General features: G+C 40.4%; 2 protein-coding genes across 5 annotated transcripts in view; both read left to right on the top strand.

Moving 5' to 3' along the window:
• Positions 1-2,626, top strand: part of LOC140211067 (protein FAM107B-like) — a 154,974-nt gene extending 152,348 nt beyond the window's left edge. For all 4 annotated transcript variants that reach the window (XM_072280476.1, XM_072280479.1, XM_072280477.1 and 1 more), the window contains one exon: positions 552-2,626. In XM_072280476.1, the coding sequence (XP_072136577.1) occupies positions 552-668 (117 nt within the window). In that variant the 3' untranslated portion in view covers positions 669-2,626. The remainder of the gene's footprint in view (positions 1-551) is intronic.
• Positions 2,627-4,813: 2,187 nt separating this feature from the next.
• Positions 4,814-19,847, top strand: part of LOC140211064 (peroxisomal acyl-coenzyme A oxidase 2-like) — a 38,823-nt gene continuing 23,789 nt past the window's right edge. The window contains exons 1-3 of the mRNA XM_072280474.1: positions 4,814-5,036; positions 8,348-8,510; positions 19,171-19,325. Of these exons, the coding sequence (XP_072136575.1) occupies positions 4,901-5,036; positions 8,348-8,510; positions 19,171-19,325 (454 nt within the window). The 5' untranslated portion in view covers positions 4,814-4,900. The remainder of the gene's footprint in view (positions 5,037-8,347; positions 8,511-19,170; positions 19,326-19,847) is intronic.

The raw sequence follows: 19,847 nt of genomic DNA, 5'->3' as shown, positions 1-19,847 counted from the left end.
TATAATGAAGTTATTTGTACAGTTTCCTATGGTGCTCTTCCATCTTGTGTTTCAAACTTGTCATAAGCATACCTGCAGAAACAAGAAGAACTGATAAAACATTTTGGAAAAATGAAGTCACTGAGAAACTTCCTGAAATGTTGGGCATTGCCTAAAAAACATGAATTTAGAAGTGTGATTAAACATTAGGAAACTTTATTCTAAAATAATCTAAAAATTAATCCAACGTTTTCCACTTCTACCACCAGGTAAAGAGTAAACATCACTAAGAATTCAGATTCTGGGGGAGGTAGAAGTGGATTGTGGTCCCAAATTTTCAATATTCCCCAAAGCAACAGGACAATATGTCACTAAGGCTGTAACAATCTTATCTTTGCCATATTCCAATTGCTACTTGATTTTAATATTGACATCATCATTAATCAATAGGCAACCTTTGTTCTTCCCTATGCAACTTAGGCAACATGTTATGGTTAAGCTAACACGTTCAAGTGTGGAAACTATTGTAGAAAACTTTTGCATTTACTAAATGGTGAAATTGTATCTTTCAGTTGGAAAGGGAACAGGAGAGGAGTGGAGAAGAACAAGAAAATGCTCCTGAATTCATCAAAGTCAAAGAAAACTTGCGGAGAACATCCACTTTCAGTACTGAGAAGAAGGCTGGCTAGTATAGAGAGTTCCTTTCTCAATGAATGGCCTTTTACTGGTTGATAATGCTCGGCACCAGTTATACTTGACTGATTTGCTATGCCATCATTATAGAGTTCATTTAATGTTCTTGTCTTTCTTATGAGGAAAATGAAAACTGTTTTATTCTGCTCGGAATGGATGGCCAATCTTTTCCAGACATTAAGAATGTTTGTTTTGTAGGGCTCACCAAACCTGATCAGTAGGTGAGAACGTGAAAGTGCTACTTAATGTGAATATGCCAGTTTGAATAAAAAGAAACATAACAAGAATCCAGTGAATCTGGACAATGAATTGTAATGACAAAGTGACCTATCAACATACCTTAAATTTCTTACCTCTAAGATGGAACATCAAGCTCGCTATTCTTTCATGCATTCCATGTAATGATTCAAAGCATAAAGAAGGTGTTTCATGGTATTTTGCGTAAAAAGGTTCTCTGCTTGTAACATCAACTGACGTGCAGCAGCAGTGACTCTTTTTAATGAAATGAACTTAGAGTCGAATGTTCCCTTTGATGGGTGAGATTTGATGGTGACAATTATTGTCATGTGATATTTGCCTTTTATCTCAGAGGAAGAGCCTTCCTTTTGCTTGTGTTGATATTTGGTCAAACGTTTAACTGCTATGCATTTTTTTTTGTTACAGCTGTATTTGAATTAAAATGTTGCTAATTGAAGATTGTTGTAAATGCTACATGGATATTGTTAATTTTAATCTACAAATCTTAACAGTAAGATAAGTGGTGGCTGTTGGTATTTTATGGATTGTCTGATTATGTATGTATACAGTCAACAGCTGAAATAGCCAGAATCTGCTGGGAAGATTTGGAATTGTTGACTGTTGATATTTTTTTAGGAATTAAATTTAGATTGCACAATACCTAACAATCCAGAAAATATATCACAATTTTCAATACATTTATTATCTACCTATAGTAATAGATGTGTAGATAACTCCTGTATTGAGAATCTTGGTGTGTTTTTTTTCTGATATAATACTATGGGATAAAGAAATTAATAGGGTAAACACAATTAAAACTTCTACAGTAAACCAAGGAACAACTGACCAAAACCTTTAAAACTTTGTTCTGTCTTGCTGACAGCACATTTCATTCTAGAATAATTCTATTAAGCGCTTATGAACCTACTACTAAAAGCAGATATATTTTGAAAAGTTATCTGTACCAGAGCCTTAGAAAATCACAATAATTAGCCTTACAGAATGTGTGGGCAGCATAGAGAAGAATTTTGTGTAGTACAAGAAATGCAATGACTACTACTTTAAAGATAAATGCTGTGTAAACAAAATCAATTCACAATCAATATCTTTAATGTTCATTCTGTCACTTACACTTCAAAATGCTGATTTATTTTATACTTAGTAATGTCCAGGTGTTGGAGACTGCTTGATTATGAATGTAATTCTGAAAGCTTTTAACTTCATTTGAAAAGATTGTCACTCTCTTAATTTTGTTTGCCATGTATTCAATTCACCTAGTACTGGAAAGAAAGAGTCTCTGATATTTTGTGACCAGAATTGCAAAGAAAAATTGCAATGCAGCTGCTAGAATGACAAATCATATTGTTTGTAGTGACAACAGCTGTCTGTATGTTTTGTAAATGATGCTTTTGAAATGTTACTGAGAAAATGTTTACGGTTACATAAGTTACACCTATCACCACAGTAAAATCAATTTACACCTCTGATTAGATTTAGTGTTGGAATGCACATTCTGAAAGTTTATTTTCTTTCACTTCTACTCATCATTTGGGAAATTGTTGCTTTTCTACATGTACATAAAATTCAAGCTCCAGTCTGTGAATCTGTGATAAGAGGTAATCACTGTTTCATCATTGATAACAGGAGGAGATTTTGTATTCAGTTGGATTGTTGCCATCTATAGGTTTGTGTAATTGTAACAGCTTTGAAATTAAAAACTGCTTATTTTACCATGTGGAAATTTCTCGTGCTTCAAAAATTGAATGCTTTGGTTTTGCATTTTGCAGCTCAAGTACACTGTTTGCATACATTATTTACATACCAGTCATCTTTTATTAACATTAGTGGTGTTAATGTAAATTACATTGCAAAATTCAAAGTAGCCAAGGAAGACCTATAATTAACGACAATTCTGCCAATGGCCCAACTTGGGTAACCTAATACTGCGGAATTCATTGTTGTAAGCACTGTTAACGTAGAAAATTAGCTCTTGTCTAAAAGCAAGACGCAGGCTGAATTGTTGTTCTTTGAACTTTTTTTGTAATTTTTTAAAATTGAATTTCATCATCAAACAAACATTTCCATAAGATGTATTTCAGATACTGTACATATATATCATGTAATCATATTTGTCACAAATCTCCACATAATATTTATCTGAGGTATATATGTACAAAGTAGGGGGTGATCTTTTTTTTACAACATATTCATTGACTTGTGAGAATAAAATCAGGCCTATGAGGTGTTATGTAGTTAAACTATTTTTCCCAGTATGAATCAAATTGTTCCAACTTATGATTAACAATCTTTTCTATTTTGTAAATGTCCATCGTAATTTCCATCCATACATTTAACGTTGGGCTCTCCTGTGATAACCATTTCCTGGTAAGGGCCACCAGTAGTATATTCATTAAATATTTATCTCTTTTCAACCATTCTTGAGGTATATACCTAAAATATATGGTCTTACTCTCTAAGGGCATTTCACATTTAAAGATGTCTAGTAGGGCATTATGAATCCCATTCCAACAGTCTTTGATAACGGGACATTCCCAGAAAATGTGATAATGGTTTGCATTTTGACTTCCACAATTTTTCCAGCAAACAGGGAGGTTACTATCATAATGGGATTTCTGAGAGGGTGTAATAAAATATCTTATCAAGTTTTTCCACCCGAACTCCCTCTATTTCTGTGAACTGGTACACTTCCATTGATACCTCCATATTATTGTCCAGTCTTCCTCAGATATTATTATCCCTCCTTCCTTCTCCCATTTTGTTTTAATGTATGAAGTCGAATGTTTTAAGATTTGACAAACCCTTATACACGCTTGAAACGATTCTACTACCGTTGTCTAAATTATATGCTTTTCTAAATAGCTCTATCAGACATGTACTTGCCCTGGTTACATTTTTAACCGTCCTATTAACATACTGTTGCATCTGTAAATACCGATGAAAGTCTTGTTTTTCTAATAAGTTCTTTGAACTTTTCAATAGTTGCCGGGTATGCAAGCGAGTGAAATAAGCGAATTTTAATTTTAATTTATTTATTTAGATCTTACATCCGTCTCACAATGTGAGGGATTAAAAATCTCTACGTTATGACTCCATCGCAATGTACAGACAGGGAATGGAACAGGTTGTATCCGCTGATGGGAAACACACATTCCACAGATAAAGAAGTATGCTGTATAGTAAGAAAGTATGATAAAATAAACATAATAGTGTGAAAATAGTTCACATTTGGCGCTAACAAGAGGAATTCTGCAGATGCTGGAAATTCAAGCAACACACATCAAAGTTGCTGGTGAACGCAGCAGGCCAGGCAGCATCTCTAGGAAGAGGTACAGTCGACGTTTCAGGCCGAGACCCTTCGTCAGGACTACCTGAAGGAAGAGTCTCACCAACTTTGATGTGTGTTGCTCACATCTGGCGCTGCCGCTTCATACCTCGCCTGAACGTGGATAGTTTGTGGAAATCTGAAATAATAAGACAAAACTAGCAATAACCGGCAAAATTAGGCAGTGTGTTGTAAAAGTAAATATTTACAAACTGCCACCAATCTTCCCGATAAACCTACTGGACTATTCACCTTCGATGAGAGCTAGCAAACTTTCACTGGACAGGACAACAGTATGCTGTGCGCAAACATTCACTCTAACCACTTTCAGGAATAGTTATTTTGTGAAATCCATATAATTTTAAAATAAAAATATCTAAATTTGTTATGGGAACGTGACTTCCCTCGAAAGTAATACTTCGTGCACAGCGAATAACAAAATAGTTTACAGCCTGCTCAAAAATCCTAGAAAACTTCCTTACTGGAAGAGAATTGACAATTGATTGACAGTGGAACCAGCCAATAGGCATGGTAATAAGACGGAGCGCTCGGCCACTGGTTGGTTAGTTGGTCGGAGGGCTGCGTCTGATGGGAGACGGACTCCGCAAAGTCTCCTAGGGCCTGGAGAGTGTTCAGGGTGCAGTCGGCATGTGGAACGAGTCGGTGTTCGGAGCTGTCAATCCGGACATTGATAGCGAGCGGAAAGCCTCCTCACTCGACGTGGAGAAGCTGGTGAATGTTCTGGATGGGGGCGCAGACCGTACGCGCATTCGGAGATCTGTGGGTGAGTGCCGCCCGACCAGCACTCGCCCGTCGTCAATTACTTCCCGGGTTGGAGGTTGACAGCCAAACATAAATCCTGTAAAGAAAACACACCTCAGCAAACCAGGCTGTTCGGTCATTCAATGACAACATCCATTTTCCAGGCCTCTCTTCGTAACGTGATGCCCGAAATATCTTTTGTGCATTGGTGGTTTGTCATTGAAGGGTCTCGGCCTGAAACGTCGACTGTACCTCTTCCTAGAGATGCTGCCTGGCCTGCTGTGTTCACCAGCAACTCTTATGTGTGTTGCTTGAAATTCCAGCATTTGCAGATTTCCTCGTGTGTTGGTGGTTTGTCATTGATAGCTTTCATTGATTCTATGGTATTTCTTTGTTCTACTGTGAATGCATGCAAAAAACGAAGCTCGGGATAGTAGATGGTGACATATGCGCCATTTAATGAGCAAATGAGAAACTTACGCCCTCTAGTGTAGTAAATTCCAAAAATTCCTTCTGAGCAAAATCAGAATCAGGCTTATTATTAACGTAATGTGAAATTTGTAGCAACAGTACTGAATAAGACATCAAAAAAATTACTTTAATTACAGGAAAAAATAGTGCAAAAGATGAATAATGAGGCAGTGTTCATAGATTCTTCAGAAATCTGACGGGGAGAAAACTTCCTAAAACATTGAGTGTGGATCCTAAGGCTCATGTACCTCCTGCCTGATAGCAGTAACATGAAGTTTGTAATATTTTTCCTTTGAGCAGAGGAGGCCACAAAGATCATAGGTGCGTAGATAATAATCTACCAAAATTTTCTGGAAACTAGAGATCCCAGAGGATTTTTTAAATTTGTTTATCAGTGGAGGCTGAGCCAACATTTAATTGCCAATCCTTAATGGTGAAGGAAGTCACTTGCATTTCCAAGTTAGGATGGTGCGTGGCTTGGAGGACAACTCCAGGCTGTGGCGTTCCCATGCCTTTGCTCCCTTGTCCAGCTGGTAATAGTTTGAGTTTGGAATGTGTTGTCGAAGGAATTTTGGTGAATTACTGAGTGAGTGAGGGCCTCTGTCGGTCAGAGTTGACAATGGATATTGCATCCTAGCTGTCCAGATACGCAAACCCAGACAGTACGATATAGAGAGCAAGCTGTTGCCCACGCAACAAGCTCCCCTCTCCACACGTCTGAAGAACTCAAAGGAACTGCAGAGACTGATACAGTTTGGCACTAGCAGTGTCGCAGGAGTTGCCGGTCAACATTGAACTCAATGTACGACTGCCTTAGGGACTCCAGCTCTGGATTTTTCCCTCATGGTTTACTCCTGAAGCCTTCCCCATGAGTGGGTATAGGTTTGAAATCAGTGTTTTCCTTCCCCTAGATGAGCAGCCAACTATGGCTGGTGAGTCCCACCTGCCCGAAGCGATGGGTTTTAAGGCACCAGTAGCCTGCCTTTGCCCCTTTTCCTGTCAGTAGACACAGTTCTACCGGGCTTAGTAGATAAGCCACACGTGATACCCAGGATCTGGACTTGGTTGTCAGAGGTTTTTTGAGGCACACGCAATTGGAAGCATGTAATGGGTAGTGGGAGCTTGTTCCCAATACCACCCCCAGCTATAACAACCTTAAGGAACCATAGAGAGGGTACAAAACACTTCTACAATGCCTCAGTGGTGGGGTGAGTGAAGGAGTTGATATGGTGCACACTAAGTGAGCTGCCCCATCCTGTACGGTGTTGAGATTCTTGAATGTATAAGTAAAATAAGTGAACAAAATGTTAATACCTAGTATAAAGTGGGAACATTTGGAAGTAAGAATGAAGAAATATTTTTAGTTTGAAAAAGTGAGCTCAATGAATGAAGTACAAAGTCAGTATGCTGATTCAGCAAGTAATTCGGAAGGCTAATGGAATGTCTGCATTTACTACAAAAGGCATGAGTGTAAAAGTAGGGAATGTTGATGCAGTTTTACAGAGCGTTGGTGAAATGTCATCTGGACTACTATGTTTAACTTTCAGATCCATGTTTAAAGAATAACATACCTGAGTGAAGACAGTGCAAAGTGGGTTCATTAGATCAATGCATCAGAAGAAGGAGTTAGCATCGGAAACATTGATCAAAACGGGGCCTATGCTATTTTGTGTTTAGAAAATTGAAAAGTGGGAATTGACAGAGTAGATATTGAGAGGATTTTTTCCCCTGGTATTTGCATGTTGAAGTAGGGTTCATTTTTTCAGAATAAGCTTTCACCCATTGGAGATGGATTTGAAAAGAATCTATTTCGGTCATTAGAAAGGCTGGAAATACTCAGCAGGTCAGGCAGCATCTGTGGAAAAAGAAAATGAGTTAAAATTCACCTGGAAAACACTTTGTTGTGTCTGAATGTTCTCCAGATCTTGCTGCTTCCAGACACGGGTTGCTTCTTTTTCTGAGAAATTGCAAATAAAATCGAACATTACATCATAAGTAAACACCTCAACTTTTGTACGTATTTGGGCAATGCAAACTATACCAGCATTTATTGGCCCTGAACTGACTAGCTCACTAGACTATTTCACAGACCAGTTAAGAAAAATGTATACCTCTGGTTATGGGTCACATATATTGCTCAACGGAGATTATTCAGCTTTGTCTATTGGACTTTGCAGATCAGGTCAAATTCCCGCAATCCTGCTACATTTAGATGGAGATAGTGGTGGACAATTGAGCAGGTTATGGGAGATGAAAAATCTCAGAACAAACCCATCCTCAATAATGGCGGAGCCCGGCATGCAAGTACAAAGTCTAGGCTGAAACACTTAGCCAGAATTGCCAAATTGATAATCCTTAGTTTCTCTTGATTCTGTGCCATCAGTGAAGTCAGTTTTCAGACAATTCATCTCATGGCATGTGAAGCGAACAAACGCTTGGGAATATTGGATACTGCATAGGTTCCGGGGGCAGGCAACATCCACTCTATAATGCTGAAGACCAGAGCTTTGGGACTTACAGTGCCTCCAGCCCACCCGTACAATTCAGAACACGTATCAGTTACTAACTAAGCTACTCTGAAAGCACCCCTCAAACTTCTGACTTTCACAACCATGAAGATCATAACATTCATCCATTGTAGTTTACATTTCCACTTCACTTCCTGTAATCTACAATCATGATCACTTACTATGCAGATGTCTTTATTGTAAAGCTGAAACTCTGATGTCTGTTTTCTATAAAGTGAGTTCTACTTGCACTACAAAAGCTACTTGTACAAAATTTAATCTAAATTCAAAAAGAAACTTCAAATGAAATAAAATATTGCATTTTAAATCCAGAATTTTTTCTTTGTTTTATTAGAGAGAATCATTAATAATGATCCTATTTTCAGTCAAGAAAATCAGTATTTCTTGACACCTACTGAGCGATATGAGGCTGCTGTAAAAGCATCTATACACCTGCATCGGAAGATTAAAGAATTAGACTGGACAGATGATGGGCCAGAAATCCAGTTTGCTGTCAGGTAATTTTTTTTAATGCATTTTGGTTCTACTCTTTTGTTTTCTTCAGGAGATCTTTTGAAGAAGTTGTTTTTTTCTTCCTCCACCACTACATCCTCTCATACTCGGCTGACTCCAACTCTGGAGTAAGAGACGTTTAGGTAAAAAAATGGCAAGTGCTGGAAGTCTGACATAAAAAAACAAATGCTGAACACGTGCAACAGTTCAGGTAGTAACTGTGGAAAGAGATTCATTCTTCTCCAAACTTTCTCTACATATGGTTCATCAAATTATTCAAAGGAATTGTACCTGGTGCTCCAGGTGTGTTCTCACCTGTATAGTAAAAGCAAGACTTTTCCAGTGTTGCATTCCAATCTACTTCCACCAAAACGCAGCATTCAATTTGTTTTCCTAATTAGAAACATAGAAAACCTACAGCACAATGCAGGCCCTACGGCCCACAAAGCTGTGCCGAACATGTCCCTACCTTAGAACTACCTAGGCTTTACCCATAGCCCTCTATTTTTCTAAGCTCCATGTAGCCATCCAGGAGTCTCTTAAAATAACCTATTGTTTCCGCCTCCACCACCACCACCAGCAACCCATTCCACGCACTCACCACTCTCTGCAGAAAAAAACTTACCCCGACATCTCCTCTGTACCTACTTCCAAGCACCTTAAAACTGTGACCTCTCGTGCTAGCCATTTCAGCCCTAGGGAAAAGCCTCTGACTATCCACACGATCAATGCCTCTCATTATCTTGTATACCTCTACTAGGTCGCCTCTCATCCTCCGTCACTCAAAGGAGAAAAGGCCAAGTTCACTCAACCTGTTCTCATAAGGCATGCTCCCCAATCCAGGCAACGTCCTTGTAAATCTTCTCTGCACCCTTTCTATGGTTTTCACGTCCTTCCTGTAGTGAGGCGATCAGAATTGCGCACAGTACTCCAAGTGGGATCTGACCAGGGTCCTATAGAGCAGCAACATTACCTCTTGGCTCTTAAACTCAATCCCACGATTGATGAAGGCCAATGCACCATATGCCTTCTTAACCACAGAGTCAACCAATGTAGCAGCTTTGAGTGTCTGATGGGCTCAGACCCCAAGATCCCTCTGATCCTCCACACTGCCAAGAGTCTTACCATTTACTTTTACCGCTGTACCATTGAGAGCATACTCACCAACTACATCTCAGTGTGATATGGCAATTGTCCCGTATCAGACCGCAAAGCACTCCAGCGTGTGGTGAAAACTGCCCAGTGGATTATTGGCACCCAATTGCTCTCCATTGAGAACATCTACCATAAATGCTGCCTGGGCAGGGCGAAAAGCATTATCAGGGATGCATCTCACCCTAACCATGGACTTTTTACTCTCCTCCCATCCGGTAGGTGCTACCAGCACCAGCTCCCGCACCAGCAGGCACAGGAAGAGCTTCTTCCCTGAGGCTGTGATACTGCTGAACCTCTGATCACAGTGCTAAGCAGTATTGCATCCGTATTGTACTGTCTCTGTACTTTTATATTTGTGTGCTGTAGCACATTTTTTATTCACAGTTATTTTGTAAATAACACTATTCTTTGCATTTCTGGTCAGGTGCTAAATGCATTTCATTGGCTTTGTATCTGTACTCGGCAAAATGACAATAAAGTTGAATCTAATCTAATCTAATCAATGCTATATTCTGCCATCATATTTGACCTACCAGAATGAACCACCTCACACTTATCTGAGTTGAACTCCATCTGCCACTTCTCAGCCCAGTTTTGCATCCTATCAATGTCCCATTGTAACCTTTGACAGCCCTCCACACTGTCCACAACACCCCCAACCTTTGTGTCATCAGCAAATTTACTAACCCATCCTTCCATTTCCTCATCCAGGTCATTTTTAAAAATCACAAGGATTAGGGGTCCCAGAATAGAACCCTGAGACACACACTGGTCACCGGCCTCCATGCAGAATATAACCCATCTACAACCACTGTTTGCCTTCTGTGGGCAAGCCAGTTCTGGATCCACAAAGAAATGTCCCCTTGGATCCCATGCCTCCTTACTTTCTTAATAAACCTTGCATGGTGTACCTTATCAAATGCCTTGCTAAAATCCATGTACACTACATCTAGGGCTCTACCTTCATCAATATGTTTTGTCACATCCTCAAAAAATTCAATCAGGCTCGAAAGGCACAACCTGCTTTTGACAAAACTATGCTGACTATTCCTAATCATATTATGCCTCTCCAAATGTTCATAAATCCTGCCTCTCAGGATCTTCTTCATCAGCTTACCAACCACTGAAGTAAGACTCACTAGCCTATAATTTCCTGGGCTATCCCTACTCCCTTTCTTAAATAAGGGAACAACATCTGCAACCCTCCAATCATCCGGAACCTCTCCTGTTCTCATTGATGATGCAAAGATCATTGCCAGAGGCTCAGCAATCTCCTCCTTCACTTCCCATAGTAGCCTGGGGTACATCCCATCCGGTCCTGGTGACTTAGCCATCTTGATGCTTTCCAAAAACTCCAGCACATCCTCTTCCTTAATATCTACATGCTCAAACTTTTCAGTCCACGGCAAGTCATCCCTACAATCGCCAAGATCCTTTTCCATAGTGAGTACTGAAGCAAAGTATTCATTAGTACCTCCACTATTTCCTCCGGTTCCGTACATACTTTTCCACTGTCGCACTTGATTGGTCCTATTCTCTCACGTCTTATCCTCTTGCATACTTGTAGAATGCCTTGGGGTTTTCCTTATTCCTGTCCGCCAAGGCCTTCTCATGGCCCTTTCTGGCTCTCCTAATTTCATTCTTAAGCTCCTTCCTGCTAGCCTTAATTTTCTAGATTCCTATCATTACCTAGTTTTTTGAACCTTTCGTAACTTCTTTTCTTCCTGACTAGATTTACAACAGCCTTTGTACACCATGGATCTTATACCCTACCATCCTTTCCATGTCTTATTGGAACATACATACTCAGAACCCCACACAAATATTCCCTGAACATTTGCCATATTTCTTCCGTACATTTCCCTGTGAACCTCTGTTTCCAATTTATGCTCCCAAGTTCCTGCCTGATAGCCTTATATTTCCCCTTACTCCAATTAAACGTTTCCCCTATCTTGTCTGTTCCTATCCCTCTCCAATGCTGTGGTAAAGGATGTAGAATTGTGATCACTATTTCCAAAATGCTCTCCCACTGAGAGACCTGACACCTGACCAGGTTCATTTCCCAATACCAGATCAAATACAGCCTCTCCTCTTGTAGGCTTATCTACATATTGTGTCAAGAAACCTTCCTGAACACACCTAACAAACTCTACCCCATCTAAACCCCTCACTCTAGGGAGATGCCTATCAATATTTGGAAAATTAAAACCTCCCACCACAACAACCCTGTTATTATTACTCCTTTCCAGAATCTGTCTCCCATCTGCTCCTTGATGTCCCTGTAACTATTGGATGGTCTATAAAAAAAATATCCGGAGTTATTGACCCCTTACTATTCCTAACTTCCACCCTCGGAGACTTTGTAGACAACCTCTCCATGACTTCCTCCTTTTCTAAACCGTGACACTATCTCTGATCAACAGTGCCATGCCCCCACCTCTTTTGCCTCCCTCCCTATCCTTTCTGAAACATCTAAAGCCTAGCACTTGAAGTAGCCATTCCTGCTCCTGTACCAACCTAGTCTCTGTAATGGCCACAACATCATAGCTCCAAGTGCTGATCCACACTCTAAGCTCATCCACTTTATTCATAATACTCTTCGCATTAAAATAGACACATCTCAAACCATCAGTCTGAGCGCGTTCCTTCTCTATCACCCGCCTATCCTCCCTTTCACACTGTCTCCAAGCTTTCTCTATTTGTGAGCCAACGGCCTCTTCCTCTATCTCTTCAGTTCAGTTCCCACCCCCCAGCAATTCTAGTTTAAACTCTCCCCAATAGCCTTAGCAAACCTCCCTGCCAGGATATTGGTCCCCTTCGGATTCAAGTGTAACTGTCCTTTTTGTACAGGTCACACCTGCCCCAGAAGAGGTCCCAATGATCCAGAAATCTGAATCCCTGCCCCCTACTCCAAACCCTCAGCCATGCATTCATCCTCCACCTCATTCTATTCCTATACTCACTGTCACGTGGCACAGGCAGTAATCCCGAGATTACTACCTTTTGAGGTCCTGCTTCTCAACTTCTTTCCTAACTCCCTGTGATCTGTTTTCAGGACCTCCTCCCTTTTTCTATCTATGTCATTGGTACCAATATGTACCATGACCTCTGGCTGTTCTCCTTCCCACTTCAAGATATCATGGACGCGATCAGAAACATCCTGGACCCTGGCACCTGGGAGGCAGACTACCATCTGCGTTTCTTTCCTGCGTCCACAGAATCGCCTATCTGACCCCCAAACTATAGAGTCCCCTATCACTGCTGCCATCCTCTTCCTTTTCCTACCCTTCTGAGCCACAGGGTGAGACTCTGTGCCAGAGGCGTGACCACTGTTGCTTCCCCCAGGTAGGCCATCCCCCCCAACAGTACTCAAACAGGAGTACTTATTATTAAGGGAGGGACAGCCACTGGGGTACTCTCTAGCACCTGCTTCTTGCCCTTCCCTCTCCTGACTGTTACCCACTTCTCTGTCTCCTGTGGTCCCGGGGTGACTACCTGCCTATAGCTCCCCTCTGTCACCTCCTCACTCTCCCTGACCAGACGAAGGTCATTGAGTTGCAGTTCCGGTTCCCTAATGCAGTTTCTCAGGAGCTGCAACTCGACACACCTGGTGCAGATGTGGTCTTCCGGGACTTTCATCTAACTTTGATTCATACACAGCGGCACGCAATTCTATCTGCATAACAGATTTCTTTAGGTTCTCCATTTAAACAAAATCCTGTTTTTATTCTTTCTTCCTACCAAGGCAAATAAACTACCATTTCTGCAATAATTCAAATTTCAAAAACTGCAGATACCAAAAGTCTGAAATAAGAGCCAAAAATGCTGGAAGCTCGCAGCATGTCAAGTAGCATGTGAGGAAAGAGAAACAGTGAACATTGCGGGCCTGAAATGCTTGTCAAAATTGAGAAAGAGAAAATAATTTCCAGTAGAAAGAAATAGGAAGGGGAATGCACAGAATAAAGGGTAGGAAGGGGAATGCATAGAATAAAGGGAATATATCAGAAACAGTGAGACTAGATGGGTAAATGTGGCAGCTTGAAGTGCATTATGCCTCTCAGTCTGGTGTGTTCATAATAGCAGAGCTGTGGAATGTGCCCAGAGGCCAGTTTTCCATATTGGAAAGAAAATATTGAGTGAAAGTCACAGATGAATGTCTGCCAGAAATATTCAGTTCTAATAGAGACAGAAAGGAAAAGCACATTGGAGAATTCCATCTTGATTCCAGAAGATGGTAGGTAACATGTTGATCCTGAGCGTTGTATTGGGCCTCAGAGACCAACGAGGTCTCAGACAGATATGTCAAAGTGAGTGTTAGATGGAGAATTAAATTTGCAGGCAATATGGAGTTGTGAGTCACCTTTGAGTCTGAGAGAAGGTGCTTGGCAAAATGATCACCCAGTCTTTGCTGCAAAATGCCCACCAACTCTTATCCTCACCCTGTTTTTTAGGCAAAATGCCCACCAACTCTATTCTCAACCTGTTTTTTAGGCAATGCATGAGATACAGGATGTGTCTGCAGAAAAGAAATACTTTTTTTGAACTTTTAATTAATTGTTTTTATTTATTAATATATTGTTTTAATTTATATTTTAAGTTTTTACTCACAAGAATTAAAATGTAATATTCTACGTATTTCATATATAAAGAAATGTCTTTGGTATAAAAAAAATTGGAAACTTAATTTGTGTCTCCCAGCTAAAAGTGAAGGTCAGGGCTCCACCCTCAGCTTTTCCTCCTTTCTACCTCTTTATTCCTCATCTCTCCTCTAATATATCTCCCAGAACATCCATCAGTTTTTGACACAAGGGAAATGTTAGTCCTATTTACCCTCAATTTTATGCACTGCATTTGGCCTTGTAAATGTCAACTACCTACTCTCCAATCCTTCTCCAGTGCATCCACATAATTTGATCAGAATTGTACATGGTGTTGAACCTGAAGCTAAATTAGTTCTAACATAACCTCCTTGGCAAATATAGAAATGTATAATGCCTGCATTTTAAATTACTTTATTGAATTGTTCTGCTACCTTTAAGAATCCATGGAAAGTAATCAAATTAACACTCATGTAATGATACAATCAAGAGAAGGGAAGATCAGAATCCAGCATTCTATTCAGTTTTGAGATGCAAAGTGAGTGAGCTGAAGGACCAGTGAGTAATCAGAAAACAAACAGATACAAAACTAAATGTGAAATCTGTTATTCACAGTAAAACAAATCTGAAGCAGGGACAGTGATCTATACAGATGTTTACATTCATCCAAGAGATCTGGTGGGACTATGATTGTCTCATTTGAAAAATGACATACCTTATGGTGCAGGAGCCAGAATTGCACTAAGGAATCAATCTATCGGACTAAAATGCCAAGGGTAGAGCTTAATTCTGTAATGATCTGACTTGGGAAGAATCCTACTAAGTGATCTGCCAGTATACTATATCAAACCAAGTATCTTAATTCTATAATGGCTGTCTTAATTGCTTTTGGCATTAACCTTCCAAGTTATTTTTAATATGAATCTGGTCTGTTCTCATCATTGATTACTTCTTAATTCTGCATTTGAAATGTTTTATTTTCTGCTAATGTTGAGTTTTAGAAGCAGAAGGATACACTTTTATGCAGAAATTTCAAGGCAAGCCTATAATTTGAGGTAACAACCAATGGTAAAAACAGCTACTGTACTGTATATCCAGACATCAGAGGGAACTGCCAATATGTAAATATCAATAAGCTACTGTATGTGTATATAATAAAGCACAAGCTAATGGCAAATGGCGTGGCCAAGTGGTTAAGGCGTTCGTCTAGTGATTTGAAGGTTGCTAGTTTGAGCCTTGGCTGAGGCGGCATGTGTGTCCTTGAGCAAGGCACTTGACCACACATTGCTCTGCAATGACACTGTTGCCAAGCTGTATGGGTCCTAATGCCCTTCCCTTGGACAACATCGGTGGCGTGGAGAGGGAAGACTTGCAGCATGGGCAACTGCTGGTCTTCCATACAACCAGGGCCAGATTTAGTGGGCCGGGGCCCCTGGGCTGAAGGCCCTGATGGGCCCCTGCCGATACCTGCTGTACCAAGCAAAAAAAAGGCAAGAACAAGAGCAAAGGTCGTACTGGTCTAAATATCAAAGCTGTGGACCAAGACATTGGTTTAGTACAATACGTAGGCTATAAACTTACAGGCCTTAAGAGGGAGGACAGAAAGTAATGCAGATTCTTAGTTTGAAGGACAGCATTTAAAGCACTCAAAAATTGATCTAGGCTTAGTTGGCTTAGTAAAGTTATGAGAGAGACGAAGTATGATGAATCCAATCTTAAATCATTATTTAGCTATTGCTGCACATACCATAGGCCTTATTTCTCAAACAATGCCAAAGCATTTTTACCTAAGTATTTTTCTCAACTGTGTGTTCTGAGAAAGTAAAATGGAAATGAGAGACCAAAAGGCCAAGAGAGATGGCACTATGGCAAACTAGGAAACTTGACAATACTCCAACAATCTTTTTGAAAAATGAGATCTAGCACATAATAACCTATTGCTGTGCTGTGTGGCTTGCAGAGTAAAGACCACTTATTACTTGCTAGGTTTGTAAACAGTCAACTATTAGCCTATTGCCACAAAAACAGGAACAGCACTGACACACAAGCCTAGATAGTTACGAAGTTTTTCAAAATTAAAGCCTAGTTCTTCTGGATTACTTTGCAGCAAAGTCCTTGATCAGATCACTAAAATCCAGTTTCTGAACAAGATCACTTTCAAGTGACATCAGAGTAAGATGATTCAGTTTGTCCTGTCCCATTGTGGATCTGAGCCTATTTTTCACTTGCTTGAGCTTGGAGAAGGATCGCTCACTTGCATTTGTGACAGGGAGAGTCAGGTAAAGTCTCAAAGCAATGCTTACATTTGGGAAGATGACCTGCAAGTTTTTTCTCTGAGGAAGCATAAAAGCTCTGTTGTGGATGAAATATCTTTGTCACTTACAAATTCCCTGAAATGGACAATCTCCTCCACAAAGTCTAACTCCAGGTCAGCTGAATATCTGCTTTAGAGTTCAGATGCTCTCTCGCACAGATCTTGTACAGAGAGAGAAGGGATATTGTTTAGGATACCAAATGTGTTGTTAAGGTCATTATATGATGCAAATCTGCAATCAATTTCTGCAAGTAATCCATCCACCACGACCAAAAAAACAGTAGCTGAGAATTTTTCTCTGGCTGACAAGCCAACATCAGCTGTTGTGGATTCACCCAGACAGGCTTTACGTTTTCTTTGTCGTTGGGTGTCTTCTTTGTACACTTGTGAGACTGTTGGAGACATTGTTTTAGCTTGGGTCTCAAAAATATCAAATCGATCATGCAAGCTTGCTATGTATCCCTGTAGTGATCTCACCAAATCCACATACACAGGACTAGACTTACAGCTTGCAATGCAACACTTGCAGTTTCAAAGCGCTGAAGAATACAATGCCACAATTTGCTCAGAAAAGCTATCTCAAGCTTGTCCATTTTTTTGTATAGTGACCGCACTTCATTTCTAGTTGCCACATTCTGATTAATGTCATCTGCAATGCTCCTTCACAAATCTTGAATATTGGCATAATTTCCGCACAATGCCTGTGTGGCTTCTGCATGTGCAGCCCCTGTAGTATTAGAGAGAAACTTCAGAGTTTCAATGCGCTTGTTCGCATTAGGTTGAAGTCCTGCAGTCACCACCTTCCACCTAGAAGTTGACTTGGAGCAGAAGTTGAACACATTCTGTACGAAGCTGGAAAAATCAGCTGTTTCAACACAACAGTTGACATTGTTGATTCCAACGAGATTCAATGTGTGTGTTGAACATGGAACCCACTCAGCAAGTGAATTGATTTCCTTGATGTGGGATTGTAAGCCTTTGTATGCACCGGACATATTTGCAGCATTGTCATAGCACTGCCCCCTGCAGTTGCTTATGTCAATATTCATCGCTCCTGAAACTTTGAGCACAGACTCACATAAAGCCTCCCCTGTGTGGCTCTCAATGAGTAGAAATCGTAAGAATCGTTCCTGAATGTTTTCATCAGTTGACACATAACGTAAAATGAATGTGAGCTGATCTACGTGTGCAACATTTGTGCTTGAATCGATGCTAATCGAAAAGTATTTGGCCATTTTGACTTCACTGACGATCTCTGACAGAACTCGATGGCTCATGAGCTCAATAAACTCCTCACATGTTTTAGGTGAAAGATATGAAGGGGTGCCTGATCCTGCATTTCCAAATTTCTGTATGTGCGCCTTCAAAAATGGGTCAAACTCACTTATTACCTGTAGAATGCCCATGTAGTTGCCATTATCAGGCCTGCCAAGTATGTCACTGGAGTCTCGGATAGCCAATCCCCTCTTGACCAAAAACTTCACAACCGCCACCACTCTTCTTAATACGTCGGTCCAGTAGACACACTCTGACTCGAACTGTTTTTGCAGTTCTGTATCTATTCTTCCGCTATCAGACGCTAGTGTAACGTAGGTTAGTATCGTTTTCCTGCAGTGTCTTCTATTTTCATGCAATCCTATGTGCTCAGCGGCATGTTTCCAGTCGTTAAAGCCAGTTTCAAAGATGGACTGACAGTTACCATCATTGAAGATGTGGCATGCAGAACAAAACACACAGCCAGTGGAAGGGGAATATAAGAGACATTGCCCATTTACGAGCTTGTGTTTGAAGTGAAATTTGGAGGGAAAAAAACTTCTCTGCTGTTAGTATACTCGTTCCGAAGCTTTGATATCCACATCCTTATTCTGGCAGGTCTCCGGCCCTTTCTTAGCCCAGTATGCTCGAACTGAATCATCTAACATTTCCTTTCCCCAGCGAGCAGGATCAGGGCTGTAAGGATCCTCAGTAGCGGTAACATTAACATTAATGGTGGCCGGACTTGGTTGTTTGGAGGCCTCTGTAGTTGGGAATCCCAAAGTCATGCTCTCTGCCTCTTCAACGTTAGCTGCTGATTGTGGCAAGGACGGTGGTCCTGTGCTAACGCTGGTGCTAGCGCTAGCTGTTGAACAAGTCTCCATTTGTCCACTGGTCTCAGACTGTGACAAGAGCGATGTACTGCTGCGTCATCAAGAACAGGTTTTAAAAATTCTGTCAATTTCAATGTCTTTTTTAATGCTTCTTTCTCACGGTCCTCTTTTTCTCGTTTCTTTTTCTTTTCTGTGCTCCACTCTCGTATTTTTTTTTTGTCCACCATGATGATAGCTACCTATTTTGGGCCCCTCTGCAGCTCTGGCCCCTGGGCTGCAGCCCAGCCTAGTCCTGCCTAAAGTCCGGCCCTGCATACAACCTTGCCCAGGCCTGTGCCCTGGAAATCTTCCAAGGGGCAAATCCATGGTCTGATGAAACTAACGGATGCCTATAATGGCAAATAGTAATGTCAGTATATAATGTGTGATGAATTTGGTTTTTCACTAAAAAGAAACATTAAAATTCAGCATTCTTATCAGTGAATATATTTGTGCTTCTACCTGGCTTTAGGACATTAGGAAGCAATCTGGCTTTTGGAATCCACAGTGGTGTGTTTATACCAACCATTATTAGACTGGGGACTGATGCACAGATCGCTAAGTGGATTCCGCTTGCTAAGAATTACCAGATTATTGGAGCTTATGCTCAAACAGAGTTAGGACATGGTAAATCAACATTTTGTTTTTCTAGTAATTTTCTAGCATTGTTTCAATTGTTTTATATTTTCCATGATGAAATCCAGCTTCAAGACATGTCAGTATTAAATATACCATTTTAAAAAGCTGTTATGTGAAGTATTATAATTTTCTAATGCAAGCAGATCATATTGTATTGAAATCTCCATAGTTTTTGCATCCAAATCAATTCATCTTTTTAGAAGGGTTTTTGAAAAGTGACTATTATGCTTTGAAAACTGACATCAGTGGTGGGGAAAATGCTAGAGTTAGCCTGGCATCGGTGGTGGGGAAAATGCTAGAATCAGTTATCAAAGATGTGATAACAGCGCATTTGGAAAGCGGTGAAATCATCGGACAAAGTCAGCATGGATTTGTGAAAGGAAAATCATGTCTGACGAATCTCATAGAATTTTTTGAGGATGCAACTAGTAGAGTGGATAGGGGAGAACCAGTGGATGTGGTATATTTGGAATTTCAAAAGGCTTTTGACAAGGTCCCACACAGGAGATT

This window comes from Mobula birostris, chromosome 16, assembly GCF_030028105.1.
Source record: "Mobula birostris isolate sMobBir1 chromosome 16, sMobBir1.hap1, whole genome shotgun sequence".
Taxonomy (NCBI): Eukaryota; Metazoa; Chordata; class Chondrichthyes; order Myliobatiformes; family Myliobatidae; genus Mobula; species Mobula birostris.
The sequence above is the reverse complement of the archived record's forward strand: the minus strand, read 5'-3'. Positions and strand labels throughout refer to the sequence as shown.